Source organism: Platichthys flesus, chromosome 11 (assembly GCF_949316205.1).
Source record: "Platichthys flesus chromosome 11, fPlaFle2.1, whole genome shotgun sequence".
Classification (NCBI taxonomy): Eukaryota; Metazoa; Chordata; class Actinopteri; order Pleuronectiformes; family Pleuronectidae; genus Platichthys; species Platichthys flesus.
In genome coordinates, this window is record NC_084955.1 from 21807653 (window position 1) to 21830600 (window position 22948).

General features: G+C 43.0%; 1 protein-coding gene across 2 annotated transcripts; it reads left to right on the forward strand.

Moving 5' to 3' along the window:
* Positions 1–252: 252 nt before the first annotated feature.
* Positions 253–22767, forward strand: phldb3 (pleckstrin homology-like domain, family B, member 3). 2 transcript variants are annotated; one of them, XM_062398824.1, is made up of 15 exons: positions 253–390; positions 8667–8822; positions 9016–9126; positions 9826–9963; positions 10371–10499; positions 12301–12483; positions 14621–14731; positions 16939–17040; positions 17514–17601; positions 18206–18362; positions 20198–20279; positions 20644–20793; positions 21121–21331; positions 21857–21942; positions 22177–22767. In XM_062398824.1, exons 2-15 carry the CDS (start codon positions 8676–8678, stop codon positions 22309–22311), a joined length of 1830 nt encoding a protein of 609 aa, XP_062254808.1. In that variant the 5' UTR covers positions 253–390; positions 8667–8675; the 3' UTR covers positions 22312–22767. The 2 variants fall into 2 exon arrangements, with proteins under 2 accessions (XP_062254808.1, XP_062254807.1); XM_062398823.1 differs by lacking the exon at positions 253–390 and adding an exon at positions 6577–6642.
* The last annotated feature ends 181 nt before the right edge of the window (positions 22768–22948 follow it).

The window sequence follows — 22948 nt, forward strand, 5'->3', positions numbered from 1 at the left end:
TTCGCATCACACGGTCTGGTCGGTGCCCGCCTCCGTCCTCCTCCACCTCCTCCACCGCATGCGTCCGGCTCAGTCTCACCTGTTGACGCCGACCAGCAGCTCTCACTGACCCGCGGTTCTTTCTTTTGAATCCCGGGCTGGACTGAGACAAACCCGGATTACAACAACCGGGGAGGAGATCTGACGAGGCTCAGATTCACAGAAAACCACCGGAGAGTCACTTTCACGCGATCCAGGCTCTGTCCGTGCGTCCTGAAAACGAAAGCGCATGAGAGTTTGCTGAAGTGACGTTTCTCTGCTTGTTTGGTTTCCTCCTCTTTCTCCTGAGTGTGTCATGAAGCGGAGGAGCCACAGCTGCTGGAGCCGCTGAGGTTGGAGCACGTTTCCCAGGTAAGAGTCGAGTTTCCTTCGCTTTCCTTCGCTTTGGCACCAAATTGGCCGAAAATCGCTCCAAATCCCCAGAAACACTTTACGCACAGAGCAAACAGCGTCATCTGTGGTAAACATCAGGCAAAGAAACTATAATTCAAAAACAGCACAGATCTGACATCTGTGTGTATGCGTGTGTGTGTGCGTGTGTTTGCTCGTGCGTGTGTGTGTGTGTGTTGGGGCATCTTTTTAAAGCGACTGCTCTCATAACAAAAGAGGAATTAAAACTGCTTCCTGGAGTTTAAGGTACTTACAGAGCAAAACCTGCCTCCTTGCTTAAGAGCAGTCTTTGGCTGTGAGTATAAAACAGTCTCTGCTCATTGATTCATTCATCATAATGAGTCAAATCCCTCCCTCTGGCCTGAATACATATGGTTACTACTGTTTAGAGATACTGTTTCCCACTGTGTTGACAATTCATATTTCCATGTTACTTCATTTTATTCCACTCTTTTCCTCTTTTTTACACATTTTATAGCTGTAAATGTATCAAGATACACAGTGTTCACATGAGTCAATATTGATATCGTCAATATTGACAATAGGCATCACTTTACAAACAAACATGTTGTGTAAGTTCCGTATTTAATGACATGGAACTGTATTTTATTCCCTTCTTTTTTATGATCTGTTTGTTTTTAATATCTTCCTTAATTTGAATTCCCAGTTTTTGTCCACTCAAGCACTTTGGAACTTGTGATATATGAACATTATTGATAGAAGCACCTTTTACAAAATATTCTTTTGAATGTGTTGAGTAACTTCTCACTATTCTGAGAATTTATATTTTTATATAACCTAATGCCATTCCTTCATTCATGTTATTTATCAAGTCAGAATCAATAATTATAACGTTACATGGTTCGTCATTTGTTTTTCTTCGAAGTTTAAAAACTGATTTTTGCCTGAACAATGCAGAAGCAATTTATGATGATTCACTTTTGCTATATTGCTTTTGATGAAGAATACATCACGATAATTATATAATAATACTAATAATGTTATTCGCCAATCCTGATTTAAACAAGATTATTCATCACTTATCTCTGAAAACGTTCAAAGTAACTTTCTCTGAGCAAAATGTTTGTTTTTCAGTCCGACCTCGTCCTGTGACAATAACAGCAGCTCACAAAAAAGCAGCCTTTTGTTTACAGTGACCCTGGGATATCTCTCCTTTTATCCCTCCATCAGCACACGCAGGGTAAACAGAGTGGGTGGGAGCGTGGCTTTGAGGAGAGATTGCCTCGGGTGGGGAGGGTTCACCGTCTGGGGAGTTCTACCTTTCAGTCATTCTCTCTCTCTCTCTCGCTCTCTCTCTCTCTCTCTCTCTCTCTCTCTTTCTCTCTCTCTTGCTCACTCGTCTTGTTTTGACCATGACTGGAGACAAATCTGTGTCTGAGCTCCGCGTCCCAGTCGCTCATTAATGGCGCACGCTTTCTTGCATCACAGTTCCCAGAGATTTACTCAGGCCGAAGGAATGTCAGTGCAGTAGGAGCTGTCGTGATTACCCACCGCAGACGGCTGGGAACTGATAAACGCCTTCAGATTATGTCTCATGTTAAAACAGCATTTGTCATCATAAATTCAGGCTTTTAAAAATGTCCATGAATGAGGTTTTTCTTCAGTGTAAACTAAGTTGCAGCCTCAAGGTAGATGAGTACAAGTCGGCCTTTCTCACACTTTCCTGTTTGTGACATTTGGACTTTGTCACAGGACAAATATTACATTAAGACAACTCTATTATGAATTTGTTCCTGTGAATTATCACAGCAGCACCAGGGCCTTGACATTAGAATACAATGTCCTGCTTTATTGCTGAGGAATCTATCGTATTTAACCTAAAATGTCACCTACTAATATAAAATACTTCCTCAAATCACATGTGTTGCAATTAACGTCACAAAACCAAAAAAACTACAATGCTCCACGAAGTATATGTAGTTAAAAACGGCAAAGACCACATATTCTCGTTGTTTTTTATCGCTTGTTATTATAATATGCTAATTACACAATTTTTTATTGATGGACAAATTGATGAATGGAAAAATAAATGTAGCTCTCAATTGCAGTTTATTGTTATTGTCATTATCCGTCAGCAGAGATTTCCCGGAATACCATTCACTTTGTTCCGGGAAACATGTATTTGTAATACGAGAAGAATATCGACGGCAGCTGAACTGGGACAAGCTACCGATTCACTGAGTGTAACATATAGTTGTTGTTGTTGTACATTTTCAGTCGTTAAACCTTAATATCTTGTTTGGATTTTGTACAGAGCCAAAAAGCTCTTTCGCGCCTTATTGTGTTCTGGTGTTTACCATTGGCAGAAGTTTGTTTCATGTTACAAGGAAATTAACAAATAAAGCCCAGACACCCTTTAACTGCTTGTGTTGCAGAAACCAGTTAATCAATTTCTCCATCTACAATGAATTTCTCATAAACTCAGATCTCAGATCTGGAAAGAAGTCAAACGTTTGATACTAATGCAGAACTTGACACTTTATGTTCAACTGACGATGGTCAATCCCACAGCAATACTGGGAAAGGCACAATAATACAATGGAAACATAACGGCCAGTATATTACAGTTCTGGTTTGTTATGGTAATTTATTTACCTTTTAATGTTAATCCTCACTAAGTTATTGCATGATGCAGAATGTTGCTATTTCCCTCCAGGGGACACCGAGCTGCGGGATTAGATTTATTATGTGCGGCCCTGTCGCCCAGGTGTCACGAGGGATTGGTCACTTTTTCCCACAGTAACATGTTGACAGCTGTGTGACATCCACAACATCTCACCTGCTCCTCCCACTCACAGGCCGTGATGACAGCTTCCTGCTCGTCGGCGCCGAGCCAGCAGGAGCCGCACACAGCAGGTCCAGAGGTCAGCGCAGGGTAGTCGGCAGCATTTAGTCAGATGACAGTGTGCCCTTTGCTTGAATGGAAGAAAGCGAGAGGATGACAGTTCTTATCTGAGTTGAAGAAGATGTATTTTACTTCCTCCCAGGTTTTCTTGTCAATGTGAAAGTGAAGTGAAAAAAGCTCAAAGTCCGTGGTACAGAAAACCCTGAAGCTCCTGAAAGGCCTCGTCATCCGGTCGATACTAATCTTAATAAGTATAATGTAAGAAAATGATTAAGTATTGTCCATGTGTCATGTGACATCATGCACGTCTAGCAGCTAGTGATGGAAACAGTTGACCAATCACAACAGTGTGGGCTGGCTGACCAATCAGAGTAGACTGCTCTTTATCAGGAGGGGAGCCTTAAAGAGACAGTAGCTGTAATCTAGTGTTTCAGACAGAGGCTGAAAGAGGAGCTGCAGCAATGCACAGTAAAGACGTTTTTTTTTGCACAGACACATTCACAACATCAACATCCTCCGCATCAGTCAGATAGAGGCAGGAAGTAACTTATTGTTTCTGCTGCAGCGATCACTTGAAATCTTTGCTCTCGTCTTCTATGTGTTTGACTATGTGTTGCATCAGTCACGTGTTAGAATGATCCCCCGCTGTGTTCTCATTTGGAATTCTCTGGAGTTTTCTACAGAATCTTTCACTATAGGAGGCCGGGCGGATAAACTCTGCAGATAATCCTTCGGCTCTGACTCTGACATTTGTGTTCACACATGCGTCTCATCCAGTGAGAACATGCAGAGTTCGGTGCATGTCTCAAAACAGCTAATGAGGAAGGTGATGTGTTTTCTGAGCTTTACAGCCTGTAAACCTTTACATATAATAACCCAAATTAAACTTATGAACTTGAGCAGAATGCATATAAGGGAGCCTCATCCCTCAGCCTCAGCTTTTTTATTACTTGTGTATTTGTTTCTCTGAAAATAGCCAAATTATAGAGTGGACAGTGCAAGAACTCCACTTTTAATAGTCAAAATTGGAAAATGACTTAATGCTCTGTGGAAACACTGTGTTCATCAGATACTGATGTGATGATGTCAGGCTGATACTGAACACTTTAAAAGCCTGGAAATTTGGTCCATTTGACTGAAGCTGCAGCCTGTAATTGTGGCCAGTACAAAAAATAAGTGTGTTGTCCCACCAGTTCAAGTTGCTTAATAGGTCATTTTGGTCTCATGCCTTCTGCAGATGCAGAGTCAGCCACTTACAGTAAGTGAAGAGGTATTTTGTCATCTGGATTGTAGATAACCTTCTGGTCAGAGTCACGCCACGGTGCAGAATTTGTACAGTGCAGTACGATGCAGTTCAGGGTCGCAGTGAACGTGTGTTTGTATTGAGCTCGACTGATTTCACCACCATGATCCTCTGGAAACGTTTGAGCTCGATGGACCCGGAGAGAAATCCCACACATTCTCTAAACCCTGCAGCGGGTAAAGTCAACACAGATGTTGCTTGATTTGATGTTTATTCGGCGAGATGTCGTAAATAAATCGAGTACAAGTGATCGATTTTAATAGGTTTTTATTTCACAAAAATCACAGATCCCACCTGAGCTCACAGAGCGAACACACATGTTGTAACCCAGAGATTAGTCGAAGCTGGGTCAGTTCATTCATCCATTCTTTCATTACAGCAGAGATGAATTAGATTACCAACATAGATCTTTTATACATTTTGTGAAAATGTGTGTTGCTGTATTGAATAATTATTCTTGGAAAAAGAAAAGTATATAAACTTCCATTTATGTGTAATGAAACGTCACTTTTTTGATGTGAGTGAACTGAGGGTGACTTGACCTCCTGACCTCTGTGGATTATTTCTGCATTGTGCATCGCCCCCCCCCCCCCTCTTTACAGGTTCTGCTCACGCGCTTCATGTGTGACATGTTTTTCCCGGTGATGCCGCCGAGCGCACAGTGACAGGCCACAAACAGCATTCACACCCACACAGAGCACGCTGCCGTCACAGCTCTTTTGTCCTGCGTGTGGAACATCGCTGTTGTCAGTGTGGACTTTATGGTTTTGTGTACACAATGCATAGCCTCACCTTTCCTTTTCAGCCTCTCACCAACAAGGGGTCCTGACGGGGTCATTTCAGATGGCTGCTGTGTCGCACTCTAAATATGCTGAGGCCCAGGTTTTAGCTCCAGTGCATCAGAGACTAACATCATGTGAAGGCAGAACAGTTATATAAAGAGACATATAGGGGAAATAGTCTGTATTTATATAGAGCTTTTCTAGTCAGTACAATTTTTGCATGTCACCCAATCACACATTCATACAGTGCATCTGCGTGCAGCACTTCCTCAGTCACACAACACATAACACACACTCAGTGGACAGGGATCAGGCCGACAACCATTTCAACTTATAAATAAGCATCAGTCAAACATTAAACGATGTAGAAAACAGTCTGTTGCCTCACACCGATTGGACGTTTCCGTCTGCTGTACTTTTTCATTTAGTTGACACTTGAGAAAGTTGACTCATGTTTATCTTCATTTATCTGTGGAACTATTTGCAATTAGCAAACTTTTCCACCTCAGCCAACTAAAAAATTCATATTTTGAATAAACTTCCAGATTCATTAATGTTTAGGTGAAGAAAAAAAAAGAATTCAACAGCCAATCAGGATACAATATAGATTCTCACTTTAGAGGAAATGTTTTGCAGACCTATTTTCCACATGAACTTTTCCTCGTTGGTTCTTTGGTTTTTCTCTGGTCCATATCTCCATTACTCCAAACATATCTCAACTTTAAAAATGGCAGAAGTCCAGTCATTGTCTTGTGAGTGGTTGAGTTGTAATTTACCGAATGTGCTCTGCTGGAGGTGATGACTGAAAACCCTGATTTTGTCATCTAAGCTTTTCTAGCTGTAAACAACATGGCAGCTTAGTGATGTTCTGGATAAAAACTTGTGGTCTGTGATTTGGCAAACTATCTCTGGAGGAGTTCCAAACAGGCTGTGCAGCTGTGCATAAATTCACCAGATAGGCTTGTTTGGATTTAACAGATTTGGTCTGTTCACACATGCAGGACACAAGCAAACTGTTTATTGATTGACGTCTGATCTGAATCAGTTGATCAGAAACCAATGATCGGCTGAAGCTTCGGGGGGGGGGGGAGAGTGAGAAGAGAGAGAGAGAGAAAGAGAGGCAGAGAGAGAGAGAGAGGCCTTGATAAGACTTTGCTGAATCGAGTTCACGGTGAGATAACGTGGCACAAGTAACATTCCTGTTTGGACGCAGCCCTCTCTCCCTCACAGAGCTCCGACTGTGTGCATGTGTTTGTGTTATGGTGAGTCAGCTGTTGCCGCTTATTGCCGATCTGTGGCTGATAATTATCATCGCAGGCTGACACACGGAGTCCCAGAGTCTTCCTGGGTCCGTTTGAAGTCGATGGTCGTGTCTCGTGTTACCTTTCAGGGGTTAGTTAGTGCATCAGACAAACAAGCACAGGAGAGTAGACTCGAGGCCGAACAGAGAAATCAAGCTCATTTATTTTGGGCACAAAACCCCCGATTGTTCTTCACTGTGGCTCTGAGGCTAAACATGACTGTGCGGATTTATTTTTCCGTCCTTACCCGCTGCCCTTCTCTCTGTCTCCTTGTGCATGACCTGTGTTTGTTCAGTCTTTTGTTTGTCACATTGGACAAACTGTGTTAACATGAAAGCATGGACTTTACTCTTGCATGTCAGTGTCCCTCTCTGCTGAGTCGATAGTGTATCTGAGTGGACTTTAGCTGGGGGTCACACAGCAAATGCTGCTCGGATGATAATGGGACTTACTGTGAATCTGCCTCTGCCTCGTTCTCCCTTGAGGCCGACGGCTTTTCCTGGGCAGCAGCAGCAGCTTAGAAAGCATCACATTTATGGCACCTCATGAGTTCACTCATATTTTTTCGAGGGGGCGGACAGAGAAAGGTTCTTGAAAATATCTGGATAACTGATTCAGACATTTGCGTTTGCACACCAGAGTTCAGGGCTTGTCTAAAAGGGAAAGTTTGAGAAAATGTCCCGGTAGCTGTAGATACCAGTTGTGATCCATGCATTATTTTAATTACTGCATCATTCAAATCTGTGAAAGTGTCAGAATACACATTCTTTAATAAAATGATAATATAAATCTTTCTTGGCCAATCTCCCATTTTTCCACTGAGTTTCGTTGAAAACTGTTAAGCGATTTTCTTCTAAAAAAAACAAAGCAACAGACTTAACCTCCTTATCAGTGGGAATGAAAAATAGGATTACATGAGAAATATTTGAAGATGGGTTAGGGTTAGGGTTAGATGTAGCCTGTTTCATATCCATGGACACTTCTCTAAAGCTCCTCAAGACATGTCACCCTTCACTTCCTCTGTCTCCCCCCCCTCTCCCTCATCTTTCTCTCTCCATGTCAGCATGCCAGTCAGTGTTTGGACGCCCTCACTCATATCTCCTACTGTATATTTATCTCTCCTCTTCCACTCGGCCTGCATTCTCCTTCAGCCCTAATAAGGTCTGGATACGAGGAGAGAGGGAGGGCACGGAGGGCGAAGGAGGCTGGTGGGAAAAGGTCGGACAATAGGCTGCAGAAGTATTTTTCCCACAAATCGGTTTCGGTCCGTGCACACGTATGCGTGTTTCTGCCGATGCTGAGACGAAACCACACGGATCAGAGAGAAACGGGTGACAATAGAATAAAGCCCAGAGGAGAATAAAGGCCTTTAGGTTAACGTGTCCCTGAATGTTGGGAAACACTTTGATGCAGACGAGTGTAAATACAGTATCGTGGTAAATGCATATGAATACGACACAGATAAAAAACACAACTCCAAAGCTCAGACTTCAAAGTTTGCTCGGATGTATTTTAGTGGGCGTTTTCTCATTGTCGGCTTTCACTGATTGTTCCAAGCTTCTTTCATTTACCGTCTCTCCACTGACACAAAAGCCTCAGACAGGAGAGAGCCACGATGTGTCACCGTCGTGCCGGCGTTCACCGAGTCCTTGGCTGAGAGAGAGTCCCTGAAACACGACCACGAACCACCAACCACCGACCACATCCTGTATCCTCTCCTCCTCCACGGCCGTGTAGTTTCTCCTCCTCAGCTCTCGGTTCGTCTGAGGTGGTTTCTCCATCACAGACTTGTTTCTGGAAGTATCTGTGGTTGGGATGGGGGTGGAGGGGGTTTATGTGCTTCTGCAGTGTTCCTCAGCTGTGATATCGCCCTTTGTAAACTGTCACCTGATCCCCTCTTTCTTCAACCGTGCAGCAGATTAGATTACCACAATGTTTGCTAAAGTCGCCCCCCCCCCCCCCTCCCCCTCCCCCCTCTGTCTCAGCCTTTAGGAATGCCCCAACACAACATGGAGAGCCCCAGGCGCCAGCGGCCACAGGGGCCACAGCCGCCGTGGGTCGCCCGAGTCGCTGGGTGTCAGAGTCCGGTCTCCTCGGGGGCGGAGTCGGACACGGAGAGCAGCAGCACGGAGAGCGAGAAGGTAAGCTGGTGAGGTGATGATGATGATGGTGATGATGATGATGATGATGATGGTGGCTGTCAGTAGCTCATTCATGTGAAACGATGCGGTGGCGACACATGAAACCAGCATCTTCTTGGACGCATCTAAACCAATGACTCACACCACATATCAAAACTAAACTTAACTCTGCTGACTCTTTCTTTTCTGTCAGTCCTGCGTGAAGAGGCTGGAGATGGGCTCACTGAGGCTCCTGCCGTCGGCCTCGAAACTCCAGCAGCGAATCGCTGAGATCGACCAGCAGAAGGAGGAGCTGAAGATTGAGGTGAGCACGTGAGACGTCCACAGAAACATCTAATCCTTCCTGGACGGCACAAGGATGAAAATGAATCAGAAGCTGAAGAGTCAATTGATTAATCAGGTCAATCAATGGAAAACGATTGAGAAACAATAATATAGAAACATTTGCAGTTTCCAGCTCCTCAAATGAGTGTATCTGCTGCATAAATAATACAATATTTTTTTGTTATCTGACTCAAGCTCCGAGAAAATTAATTTTTAGCTATCTGACATTTAAAGGAGAATTTAGGGTTAGGGTCAACTCCAAATTTAAATAGTTTTTGCCTTGTCTTGTACCTCAGCCGTCCATAACAGTTCACGTAAATCTGCTCCGTAGTTTTTGCATAATCAAATGAAACTATAGCCCCCTCTGAGGTAATAATCAGAGGCTGCAGCCCCATAGTGAAACGATGTATTATTATTATAATATATGAGGCAAAGAATCAAGAGTTAATGTTTTATTCAAGGTTTTCTTTTTAATACTCAATTACAAATCAACAACCAAGTCGTCAAGGAAAAACAACAACCCCTGAAATGATCCCGAGTGTGTCCCTGCTCTGCATTTTTAAATCTCCACGCCGTGTTTCCAATCGCCGCCACAGTCACAGTAAAGGAATGCGTGTCTCTCGACTTGCTCGCGCTCTGGTCAGTGTGATTCAGCTGGGTCGTGTCTCCTGTCGTTCAGCTGCAGCTGGAGATCGCGCTGCTGCAGGGCGAGCTGCAGACGGAGAGGAAGCAGCTGCACAGACACACACAGAAGCTGCAGGCGCTACAGCAGCAGGCCGGACACAGAGAGACGCACAGACACACAAACAGACAAAAGGTAAGACCCACAACACTCGCACACTCACTGCGATGTTCTGCAATATGTGTGAAAGTGTGTTTTTGTTACAGCAATAGATGGAGAGTATTTTTATCTTATGTCTCCGTGATCCATTAGAGCTGTGTGTGTTGATGTAACATTTGATTGCAAAGCAGAGCGATCTCTGACGCAGCAGAAATAAAAGGCTTAAGGGATTCAACACAAATGTGTGGGCTCGGTAATGGTCCACTAGTGTCAACACCAGACCTTCTGAGAAACCATTAGTTGCTTCAGGCTCCAGTTCAGAGCTGGTCACAGATAAATGTCTGGTTTTCCCAAGTAAGGTTGTGAAATAGACGTGTGTTTGTATTTATTTAGCTTTCTGCTTGCTTCACGGATTTTTCCCCTCACCGCGTCTGTGCCTGCAGGAGCAAGAGCGTCTGGAGGCGGAGGGCCTCAGGGTGCAGGAGCTGAGGAGGAGCTGTGAGGAGAAGGAGAAGCTGATCCCGAGTCAGCCGGAGAGCCAGAGAGAGCAGCTGACCCTGCAGCTGCAACAGGTGAGCCAGCTGAGGAGCGTGCAGCGTGGGCACGGGTGGAGCAGGTAGTCAAACATTCTACTCAAGTAAAAGTACAAATACAGGGCTTGTCCGTGGATTCCTAGTTTTTCAGTAACCTGATCGTGGCTGTTGCAATAAAAACTCTGCCATCTCATCGTACAAGTTATTACCTGCTCGCTTTTAAATGTACTTAAAGTATTAAAAGTAATTAAAGTACATGACGAGATCAGTTTTAAAGGTGGTTCTTCCTAATCAGTGATGCTGCTGCAGGAGGCGGGGTCTAATGTAACATGCCCATTTCTGATTGGATCCGTCGACCGATTTCCCTCTCGTTATTGTTTACCTTAAAATCAATAGTAAAAATGTAGTGAAGCAGAAAGTGCAGACATTTGCTGATATATGTAGCAGAGTAAAAGTGAAAAGTACCTGAAATATATGTAAATAAGATGTATTTAAGTCCAGTAACAGAGTAACTTTACTTTGTTACATCCACCGCTGAGTTTCTGTGCACAGAGAAGGATTCGGGATCTGTGCAACACTGGAAACTCTTTTATTAAATAAAGCGCACACAGCTGATGAGTAGAGCTTTAGCTGCACAGATAAGCTTCAGAGTGGTAATCAAACTAGAAAGGTAATGTAATCTGAATACACAATCTATTAGATTACAAGTGATTCAGTTACCTTTCAAAAGCAGCACAGTAATGACCAGTGTCTCTTTCTGCTTCGAAAGGATTTGGGTTGTCAATCAGATTTTTAAGTTAGTCCAGTTCTGAATATTGGCAACATGTCGGATATTTAGTTATTAAGATGTTTGAATGAAACACAGAACTGTAACTTGGTGTCTCGGGGCATGATTGCGTTTCGGTCAAAGTGTTGACGTCTGTAAATGATGTTGTTTCTTTAGCTGCACAGTGTGTGATTGTTCAGGACCTGTTCAACCTGATGTGTCAATGTTTCTCAAGTGGTACACACACAAACACACACAAACACACACACACACTAGTGCTTTGTCTTTTGTGAATGTGACAGAACAAGCTGGGTCTCCGTCTGGTAATGACAGGTGTCGGTGCAGCCCGGCAGCAGCAGGTTGTTACTTTATGTTGTGAGATGTCAGATTTATTTTGAAAGGGATTTATAGAACCGGTTTGGCACAAATTGCTTCACAGAGAAAAGAAAACAAATAGACGACTTAAGAACGAGTGCACAGGAAAGACAGCAGGTGTTTACACAGAGAGGTCGACAACTAGTTGTGTGAGCTGTGAAAGTTTTTTACTTTCACTTAGTAGTGTGATTTCCTGGATTTGTTCACAGAGATAATGTTCAAGACTAATAACTTAGATTATCTTTAAATTACCGTCTGTCTTCTCTTCTGTGATCAATGACATTCATGCACAGAATCAGCTTTAAAGAGAAGTTAAAGCTCTTCTCAGATGATGTTTGGAAGTAGATTAATGAGTTGACTCACAGTAAATTTCACAATGTTGAACACACCCACACATCCACTAAAAATGTTACTGAAGATACCTGAAGTCTGTTTTTGGGTTCTTTTTAAAATGTAAGAGGTCCAAACTTTCAATATTTCGTATTTGTGAAGCTCAAATTTAGCTTGAAGTCGACTTAAACAATTAATCACTAGAGTTAATAGTTTCCAGATAATCAATTAAAAGACCAATCGTTGAAGCCCTGCGTTACTGTGTAGTAAAACTCTAAAGGCTGAATACTTGGGCGTCATATGTAAGTTGAATTGAGATGTTCCGACTTTCAGGACTTGTAGAAAACAGGTTGTCTGTCTTTGCTGCAGGAGAAGGAGGTGATGGAAGCAGCCAATCGGGCCTTCGAGGACTGGGAGTTTCGTTTTCTGGAGCAAGAGACTAGCATCGACATGGAGGACGAGAGCGTGGAGGAGAAAGAGACGGAGGAAATGAATGAAGGGCAAGTGGAGAAGGAAGTCGCGGGTCAGCAGCATGCGGTCAGCACAGCACAGGTAAGAGAACTGCTGCGGCGGTCTGAAGCTTATCTGCACGTCCTGCACCTCGTGTCAGTGTTTACCGTCGCCCGATGACGTGGGATTAACCTTCGCTCAAACCTCCAGTCGATAGAGATACGTGACGTCAGAGTTCAGGTGGACAAAGTAACGGGAAAGCCCAGGAATCTAATGACCTGCATCACAACACCTTCACTAGCCAAGTTCATAAAGCTCAGCTATATGGTTCTCTTCAAGGTTTCTGTGTCCCAAAGTCCAAAATGTCTCAAGTTCTATAATAAGCTTTTAAGTTATGTTAAAATATAAGGTATTTGGTCTTAAATAGGCTTAGATTAATTTTGTTTTTTTAACGCTACTTTTGTCATTGAAATATTATTTTTTTTCTAAGAGAAATCTTGTAGTTCTTTCTTAACGATACAGATATTAAAGTGCTGTAATAAAACCACAGATCAGACCCATGTGTAACTCATAACTGTGACTACAAACACCGGGTGAGAATGGTAAAAATGTGAAAAAAAAACTGAATCAACTGATTAAAGTAAATAAATACAAAGAATAAAAACAATAGAGTTAATTCAAGTTGGGATAAAAGAGATATAGTAAGAATAAGTAAAAGAGAGTAAACTAAAACTAACGTAAATAAATGAATACAACTAAAAATAGACCAGTCTTAGTTAAACGCAAGACAGGTTTCTAATTTACGTTGAAAGATTTCCACACTTCTAGCTGCACTCCGATCCTGTGGCAGAATGACCACTGCTGCTAGTCTGCTTCACCTTATCTTCAACTTATGGGGAAGAACAAGTCATTCTGGGGCTCTCCTCTCATATCTGTCCCACTTCACATACGTCGTCAGTTGAATTCAGTCTGGTCTCATTGAAACCTGCAGAAACCGCGTCTGTTGATGTGATCACAGCCTGGAAACATGCAATGATAAACAAAAAAGGTTATTGTCTTGATTTGTGTTGGAGCAACAATAGTATTGAGACTTTAATAACCCATGATCCTCGTCCACCTCGACTTTCACGAGCTCCACTGACTCTCTCTTTTGTTTGTGACCGGCAGCTGACACAAGAAGTTAGTGACTGTGTCGGAGCTGAGGTCCGACACAGTCATTACCTCAGGCTGAAGTTTCTTTTTGCTTCTCTAAATTTCCTGTTTGGCCGCTTCTAACAAGTTAACAGGGAGCTGAAATTTATTTTATCTTTTTGTGAGTTACAATAAGGAGACGTGAGAACAGGAAGTGAACTTCAGAGTCTGAAACATGAGCCCCGCTTACAGTAAAATTATTAAAGTGAAATTTGTTATTTATTTATTGCCCGTTAAGGACTGAACGCCACGCTAGATTGTCTGGTCAGGATGAAAATTAAACACATACATACTCGCCTTTCCCGTCACGCTCCATGGTTTAACATGCAAATTAACCCCCCCCCCCCCCCCCCCCACTGTCGGGTTGGTGACATGAACATGAACTCTCTACCTCACTCTCACCAGCATCAGCCCGACGCTGTCACATGACACCGTACAGTGAGCGTAATCACATCAGAGGCCACCATGAGAGAGAAATCAAAAATGAAAAGATAAGAACACACGAGGGGGATGAGGAACATTTTGGAGCAAGAATTCGCGGCTACCCAGGATTGTTTCGTTCAATGTGGAAATTAGAGTTTATTTATCAGTGTTATTATAACAGATATATCACACTTGAGCCTATTCATATTCCACACGTGTGTTCAAATTCGACTCTGCATGTCCTCGTGCCCTTAACGATACACGTGCCAAGTGGGAGGCTGATGAAATGAATGATTCTGGAGATGTTAGAGCCACAGACAGACGGACAGAGAGAGAATTGTGGAAATGTTAGATGTGCCGCCCTAAGGTGCTTCTTTAATATAAGCCATCATTTCATGGAGTTAAACCCCTCGTGCTTCTTATTAACTTGCTGAATGGATGTTTGATTTGCATGGTGTCTCACGCGACCCGCACGCTGTCGCATCAGGGAACAGTTAGGCCGGGCCGGGCCGGGCCAGGCCGGGCCCCTCAGACGAGTCAGCTGCAGCACGTGACCTTTCCTTTGAGCAGCAGAGGCCGTGTGGCTGCTGACACTGATGTGAGTTGTGTTCTGCATGTTTTTCAGGAGCGAGTCCAGCAGCTGGAGAGGCAGCTGAAGGAGATGGAGAGAGAGAAGGAGAGGGAGCTGACCGCCCTGAGGAGGGAGAAGAGAGAACTCGTCCACACCAATCAAACGGTACAAATCTGGATTATTGCTCCTTCACAACAGGCATTTGAATTTTGCAAAAAAGAAGTGAAATAGAACGCAACTGTGAGAATATGAGTTTATCACAGAATCCCAGTTTATCTTTGCAGATATGAAAACTTTTATTTCATAGGATAATTCATTTATTTCCTTAATTTATTCTTTATAAATGCTTTTATTTTTATTAAGTCAGTGCCACTTTATTGTTAATATCTAAAGTTGTTAAAGTTTTTCTTTATGACAACATTAAAAAATGAAAAGAAATACAACTTTTTAAATGTATTTGTGCCCTGAGCATTCTAGTGCATCGGTGCGTCAGTAGAACAGATACATTTATCTTTGTGGCAAACCCATGCAAATGAATCACATGGAGTGTTAGAAAGTCTGTTTTCTCAAAGTTTTGTTTTTTACGCCCCACAGCACCAAACATGCAAAGTCAGCAAGTAACAAAAGAACAGTGTTATTTAGATGTTTCCCCCAGGAGCTGGGTGGGGGAGACCAAAAGAGAGCAGGAAGAAGAGTGAATATTGGGCTGATATTCAGCAGGTGGCTGGAAACAAAGCGTCAAATGAAAACTGAGATTGTTTAGTTCACTTTATTTACTTTATGATGCGATATTACGTCAGTGTTGTTTGCAGTTGCTGCTGCTCTCAAGTGGCCGAACTGGGTGTAACACACTGGTTAAGGTTCCTGGACCATGTTTGCTATTGAGCTTCCTCATCAAAACAGGTTTTACAGTATAATGGTCAAAGGGAAGTAGTTTTACATCCTTTTTAACAATCTGGAAATAAATGTCTGTGTTAGCCAGATGAACATCTTGAAATGAATCAGCTTGTGTTCAAGGGAAGCAAATTACATTTCCCCACAATGTAGGGAACAATCAGTGTTTGCAACCTGAGGATTTACCGGATGAACCATTTTGCAGAGAATATTCTGACTCCTTCCCTAACTCCAGATTTTCTTTTGCTCCTGATTTTATTGTAAATCTATCAAAGTGACCTGAATAATGAATGATGACTTAAACAATTGATATACGGATCTGCTCCTCAACATGGAGATGAAGAGTCTTTTAGCTTTTTTCCTTTTTCAATGGGCTTTATTTGAGTTTAGTTGAAAACATCCAGAGACTGCCGGTTGGCCAACATCTCCAGATCCGCCCTCACCATGTGTTATCTGTGTTTATATTATGAATTCTTGCTACATGTGATTAACTCTGTGGCTAATTAAAGTGTGCTGTGATAATATCACACAGCCGGTGGTTTCCCTTTGATCGGACTTCTGACCGCACAAGTAAAAATGAGGAGGAGACGAGGTGCGGACGAAGAAAAAGCAAATGAGACGTGTAGAGAGAGAGATAGAGAGAGAAAGAGAGGGATTGAGAAAGAGAGAGAGAGAGTGAGAGAGAGTGAGAGAGTGAGAGAGCTTCATTCAGGCCAGGAGGGATGGGCAGGGAGAGAGGGAGGAGTGAGTAATGCGAGGGAGGGAGCTGCGTTTGTGAATGTGTGTGTACATGTGTGAGAGGGAGAAGAAGACGAGCTGGGAGAAGTTTCACATCCCTTGCAGCGAGTGGTGAGTGGTAAAGAAAAGTCTGATGAATCTGTGTGGGGCTGACGGGCGTTAACACTGTGTCGGTCAGAGTCCTTTCCTCCTAAAAGAACGGAGAATGGAGAGAGCCGGAGGGAGGGAAGAAGGGAGTGGCAGTGCAGAGGAGGAGAGAGGGAAGAGACGGTGTCAGACTGCACGACAACAAGTGTGTGTGACTGCAACGACTGTGTGTAGGATGTGGTTTACTCCTGTCATGTGTTGTGAACTTTAACAGTGAGCGCTCATTCAGAGGAACAAGTCACGTGCAGCTTTGAAATGAAAACGTGATTGGATCTCGAGACACATTCGGAAACTGGATTTCAGATTTCAGATTTGTCCTGAAACTGTGTCTGTGAAAGTGTGGAGCGGTGAGGGAGCCAGATAAGGGTTAAACAATGTGGTGACTGAATGGCTCATGTGTTAGTGAGTCAACCAGGGGCAGGCTGGGGGGGAAGATAGTGATGCAATGATAATTTCTTTTTAACTCATTATGATCCGTGTCGGAAGGGGAGGTTTCATTCTCCTTTATGAATATCTCACGCGGAGGATCAGGTGACACTTCTCACTCAAGACGCGTCGCTGGATTTCAAATGAAGTTTAATCTGTTCCTACAGGTTCACAAAGAGAAGAAGCCGCTCGCCGATTGGTCGAACATAAACGGCTCCGCCCCCTGCATGATGTCACTGTCGCCTCTGACTCCTCACAAGCCCCCTCAGGTGCACATCCCGTCGCCATGGATCCAGCATGTTCTTTTTCTATTTAAAAATTGTTTCATTTTAGTTTATTTATTTTAGTCTAGTCAAATCTGTAAATCAGCACCAGTTCTACTGATTTAAAAGTTATTTAGCTAATTCAGAGAGAGTTAAGCCATCTAGAGCAAATTATTACAGACCCTGGCTGTGTCGTCTATAATTGTCTTTCACAATTCACTTAAAGATAATATCTTCATATGTCTTTTTGTAAAACTCAAAGACTTGAACGGTTGTTTTTTAGGCTTTAAAATGACTTTATCTTGTCAATTAAACAAATAGTTGCAAATATATTTTCTGATGGGAGGTTTAATCTTTATTTAAGATTTTCAGATCAAATTTAACTGTTTTGAGACATTTCCGACTCATTTTGTGCCCTGAGATACCTTCTGCTTTGCGAATAAAAATGAACTTTCCTTCACTGCACCCATATTTTGTAGGAACCGTACAAAGAATCCGCCAGTTTGCCCAGAAGACGCAGTTCGCATCGCAACAACAGAATCAACGACCGGCCGCTCTCTGTACAGGGTGAGCTCTCTCTCTCTCTCTCTCTCTCTCTCTCTCTCTCTCTCTCTCTCTCTCTCTCTCTCTCCTCCCTCCCTTTCTTTATTTCTTTCGCTCTCTCACTCTCCCCATGTTCTATTGTGCTCTTGATTGCTTAAGCTGAGAGACACAGAGACACAGAACAATCAACTCGCTCTCTCGCTGCACTCTTGTCCCCGGTTGTTGTCCGCCTGTTTGTTCAGCTCCCTCCCTTATAGTCAAATCAAAGGTGTGTCAGGCGAGTCGGCAGGTTGTCGTTACGCTTGGAGAGAGCAGGACTTACCGGTACAGACCGGATGAGCCAGAGAAGCGCCACCACACTTAAGCCCCAAAATCTTTTTTTTCGGTTGTCACCAGGTATGAAAGTAGCCTGTTCTGCAAGGACATGTCCTGTCTTGCCAGGTTTTTCCTCATCCTGACCTTTATTTACAGTAGCTGCACTGTAACTGAATATTCTCGATCTAACGTGATACACCACTTTGATAAACTGCCACCACTTGAGGGATCTCTCCCACGGCGCACCTTGTGTGCAGAGCTACCGACTCACATCCTCCTCACGTGTCTTTCTCAAATCCTCTTCCTCTCTCAGGGCTGTCGAGGACGCTTCCAGACACCCAGTCCCCGGGGGCTCTCGCTTCCCCCCTCTCCCCACAGCGACTCAGCAATGGACACGGCAGACCCGGGACCAGCAACGGCGTCTCGCTCCTCACGCCGTGCAACAGTACGGCGAGCTCCCGTGCTGCCAGGTCGGTTTCTCCACTGCTCGTCTCATGAACCACTTCTTATGGGTTGAGTGGAATGAAAAGGTTGATGTGCTTCTTAGTTTCTTTTTGTGGAAGAGTAGGAGTAGGAATTAAAGAAGTAAAAAAGTATCTGCCATTATTTGTTCCAGAAAAAGGCTTCAAATAAGGATCAGACACAATGTGGATTTGGTTTTAAAGGGGACGAATGACACTTTATTATTTTATTCGTTTATTCTCTAGTTTGTCATAATGGTTTTTTGAATGTGAAAGTTTAGCAGAGTAAGGTCTGTGGTAAAGGGAGCGGCTTTGGCCAATATTTGCATAATGCACGCCCAGCGGCTAGTTTAGCATAACTCCTAACACAGAAACCGGAGGCCATCATTTCATGCACGAGCTGGAGGAAGTTTGTCCAATCACAACAGAGTGGGCCAACGGACCAATCAGAGCAGAACGGGCTTTATTTTTCAGACAGAGGCTGAAAAGAGGAGCTGCAGCAATAAACAGTTTGAGAAAGAGTTTTCTGAACATTAAAGCCTGTAAAGCTCTTCAAGTAATAACACAAATTCAAATTCTGAGCCTGAACATGAGCAGCATGTATCTCCTTTAATACTAAAGAAAACTCATAGTGTATAACAACTCAGGTCTCTTTTTGGTAGTTTTGTCCATCAACGACATCGCTTCAATGAAGTCTTAATAATAAACAAGCTTAACCCAATCATCCAATCATCTAAAGCAATGGTTCACAAACTAAAGGTCAGGACTAAAGGTCAAACAACATATTTCAGCAATAACTGTTATGAAAAATCCAAGAAATATCTTAAATTTAAAATCAAACCAGGCTAACAAGAAAATTATTGATCAGCCTCCTGATTTTCTTCATCCCCCACATGCCCCTAAGATGATTCTGCAAATTACTGACAGCATCTTGTAAAACTCCAAAAATACCATCGCCATGATAAAATGTTTAGACATAGAACATTAATTGTTCCATTGCATCCCAGACAAAGAAGCTCTTCTTCTGTCCCGTGCTCTAATAAACAAGACATTCGACAAATAGGTTCCCGTCGCTGGACACATGATTCAACACGCATTTTATTTACAATCATAGATTCACAGGGAAAGTATAGATGTTACAACGAGTTTAGTTTAAGTTTCCACAGTAGCTTGAGATGAGGTCACGTTTGGAAACAACTGTACTGATTGTGTAACAAATTCAACAAGTGCTCATGAGGAATGAAAGCTTTATAAAGTAATAATAATATTAGTTTGCAACAACCAAGATACAGTCTTATTTAAAACGTGTATGTATTCTGGGTTTTGGCAGAATTTGATAATTGTGGGGATCGTGATTTTGTCTCCATTGCTCCTATCACACTTAGGAAAGTTCTCAACGACTGACTCTTTTTGAAGGAGACATATTGTTCTAATGTTCAGGATCAGAATTGTAATCAGTGTTATTACTTGTACAGGTTGTCATGCTCTAATGTTCACTTTCCTCATACTGTAATTAATGCAGCTCCTCTGTTCAGCCTCTGTCTGAAACACTTGGAATTAGACCCTGTCGCTTGATAAAGCCCAGTCTTCTGTGATTGGTCAGTCAGTGCAGTCTGTTGGGATTGTTCAGAATTCCAGTTCTTGAAGGAAGGGGGGGTGCTATACCATAAACATGCATTATGCAGATGCCTTGTTTGCCTCCCACATATTTAACTTAGTTTCTAACTGATCCTTGTTAGTGTGTTTTACTTGACTGAATTGATTGAATTGAACTGTTTGACTTTATTTGCTGTTCGCAGTGATTCTGTTCCCACCAGTAACGAGTGTAACTCTTCCTCCTGCAGCCCGAATCTGTTGGATATCGCTGAGATCGAGAAAAAGCTGAGGGAAGCCAAGGTGGAGCGAGAGCGACTGCTCAGAGAGCGGGTGAGTCACCTGCCGTGGGAAACACCAGCCGACACTGCGTTAGACACGGCTGTCAGATCACTGCCACCCACTCAGCTCATGCATGAGGGTCCCAGGAAACAGACAGCAGATGTGTGGATGTTTGTAAAGTGTGTTTCCAGCACAGAGAAATGCAGAGGCTGTAACATGCCTAACCATGTGATTTGAGTTTATGTGAGTTTTGAACTGGAGAGAGGGAGAAATTCACTAGAAGACGTCAAGGAATCATTTAAAAAAAATACTTTTTCTGCAGAACAATCATTGTCTTTCTTAATTTATTAACCTCAAAGGGGCGGTCACATTGTTTGGAAGATGGTTAATTATTGTCTATGATTCATGCACCCAGGAAGAGCGACGGTGGGTGTTGTTGGAGGAGAGACGAGGGAGGGAGCTAAACTCTCCCTTAACAGAACCACCGGAGCAAGAAAGGCCAAAAAGACCAGAACCAGAACCAAAGGAGCAGCTGATGGCCAGCTCCCCCCCAAACTCCCCAGAGGTATGTTAATCTCAATGCCACGGACACACCCACATTATAAAAACCTGTTGCTTTTTTGTGTGTGTGTGTAAACCAAGAGATGCCACTGGAATCATTTTATCATCTCCTTAAACTTCCAGACTTGTATAAAGACACAATTTGCAGGTTAAACTTTATGAATTTCAAATAAAAAAAACCAGGGAAAGAAAAAGTAGACAATATTTTAAAATGTATGTATAAGAAAGGCAGAATTACATATTTTGTCTCTATCTGAAGACGAGTGTTACCAGGATAAAAAGTCCCTGAATCCTCCTCACTCTCACACATAAACTCTGTTTGTCTCTGCAGCCGCGCAGCCTGCCCCTCTTCCTCTCCGCCAACTTTGACCTCCGGGCCCACGTGGAGTCCCTGGGTCACGGGGTGTCCGGCTGCGGGGACCTGCGGCTGACGCCTCGCCGCTGCGCCGGCTTCCTGACCAAGCGAGGGGGGAGGGTGAAGACCTGGAAGAAGAGGTGGTTCTCGTTCGACACGGACCACAGACGACTGGCCTACTATACAGGTTAGACTGGCTGCAGGGGGGAGGGTTGGGAGGGGTGTGCACACAATGATGTTTGCATGAATGAAAGTCACCAGCATTGGATAATTGTGGAGCGAAAGACCCAACAGCCGCCTCATGAAACCACACTTAAACTCACATTTAGATTTTGAACATTATTTGGATCTTTGAGAATAATCAGTCCCTTAAACATACCAGATTCTTTTGTATCAATATCCATGAATTATTACAGAGGGGATGGTGAGAATGTTGAAAGACACCATATCTTCTAAGTTCCAGGGATACTATGAAAACATAATGATACAAATATGATCAAATTGTGTAAATGATGCAAAATGATATTTTTCAAATTCTCTAGAGTAAAAATAGGGTTTTTATAGTTATTATGAATTCATAATGACGTAGTAAGAACCTGATATAGAAACAGGCTGGACTCATAATACAGTTAGAAACCAGTAAGAACTTTTATGATGTGAGCACATCTATCGAATCCTAATGACCTTAATTTGCTTCTCCCTCTCTCTGCAGACTGTGATGAGAGGAAGCTTAAAGGAGTCATCTACTTCCAGGCAATAGAAGAAGTTTACTACGACCATCTACGCACAGCCACATCCGTGAGTTCTCTCTTACTCAAAGCAACAATATACAACTTTGTGTTTTCCTTCATAGAAGTATTGAGAGGATTGTGAGAGCGAAACCAAAAGAATTCAAGCGAACAACTCTAATAGTGCAGTGATTATTATCCATGTAATGTTATTGTTATTAACGAAGTTCTGCACTGAGATAAGTAAGATTAAGTTATGGAAACAACAGCAGCGTCTCTGACAGTGTGACTGTGCTCTCTCCAGTCTCCTCGGGCTCCTCTGACGTTCTGCGTGAAGACGTACGACCGGCTCTTCTTCCTCGTGGCGTCCAACGCCGTGTCCATGCGGATCTGGATGGACGTCATCGTCACTGCAACAGACGAGCACAGCCGTTATTGACCTCTTGCTCATGTGACTGTTAAAATGTGCAGCTACCGAGCACCGGAGCAGGTCTGGAAGAGATCCACCTGCAGGGGGGGGGGCTTGTTTGGAGCTGATGTGGAGGAAACTGTTACTGGAGGAGTGAGGCTTCGGTGGCAGTGAACCAGCTGCAGACCACACTCAGCTCTACGCACAGTGTGCACGCTGGCCGACTTGTTACTGGGAAGTTTTCACCCCCCTCTGCTGGTCACTGCTACACTACCATGTGGAGCGGACAGAAATTCCAGCAGCACCGGTCCACTGTAATGAAATCCAAGTTACATGTCCAGATGTTTGCGTCCTTTTGTCAGTAATGACAGTTGTAAATTGAAATATGTTGTATTAAGTTATTATCCGGAGATTTATATGGGTTTGATATGCAAATAACTGAAGGAATATAAATGCTCTATTAAAATGTTTTTTGTAAAAACAGTTGCTTTTGTTTGTTCTCTTTTTTCCAAATTTTGAATTGGTACAAGATTTACAAATAAAAGATGGATTCATGTGTGTCTCCTTTGCTGTGTTGCCATTTTTACACATCTTTGCAAATCTTCCTATATATATAATATAATATCCTGTTTAACTTGTTATTAATTGTAATTTCTAATCAATTATC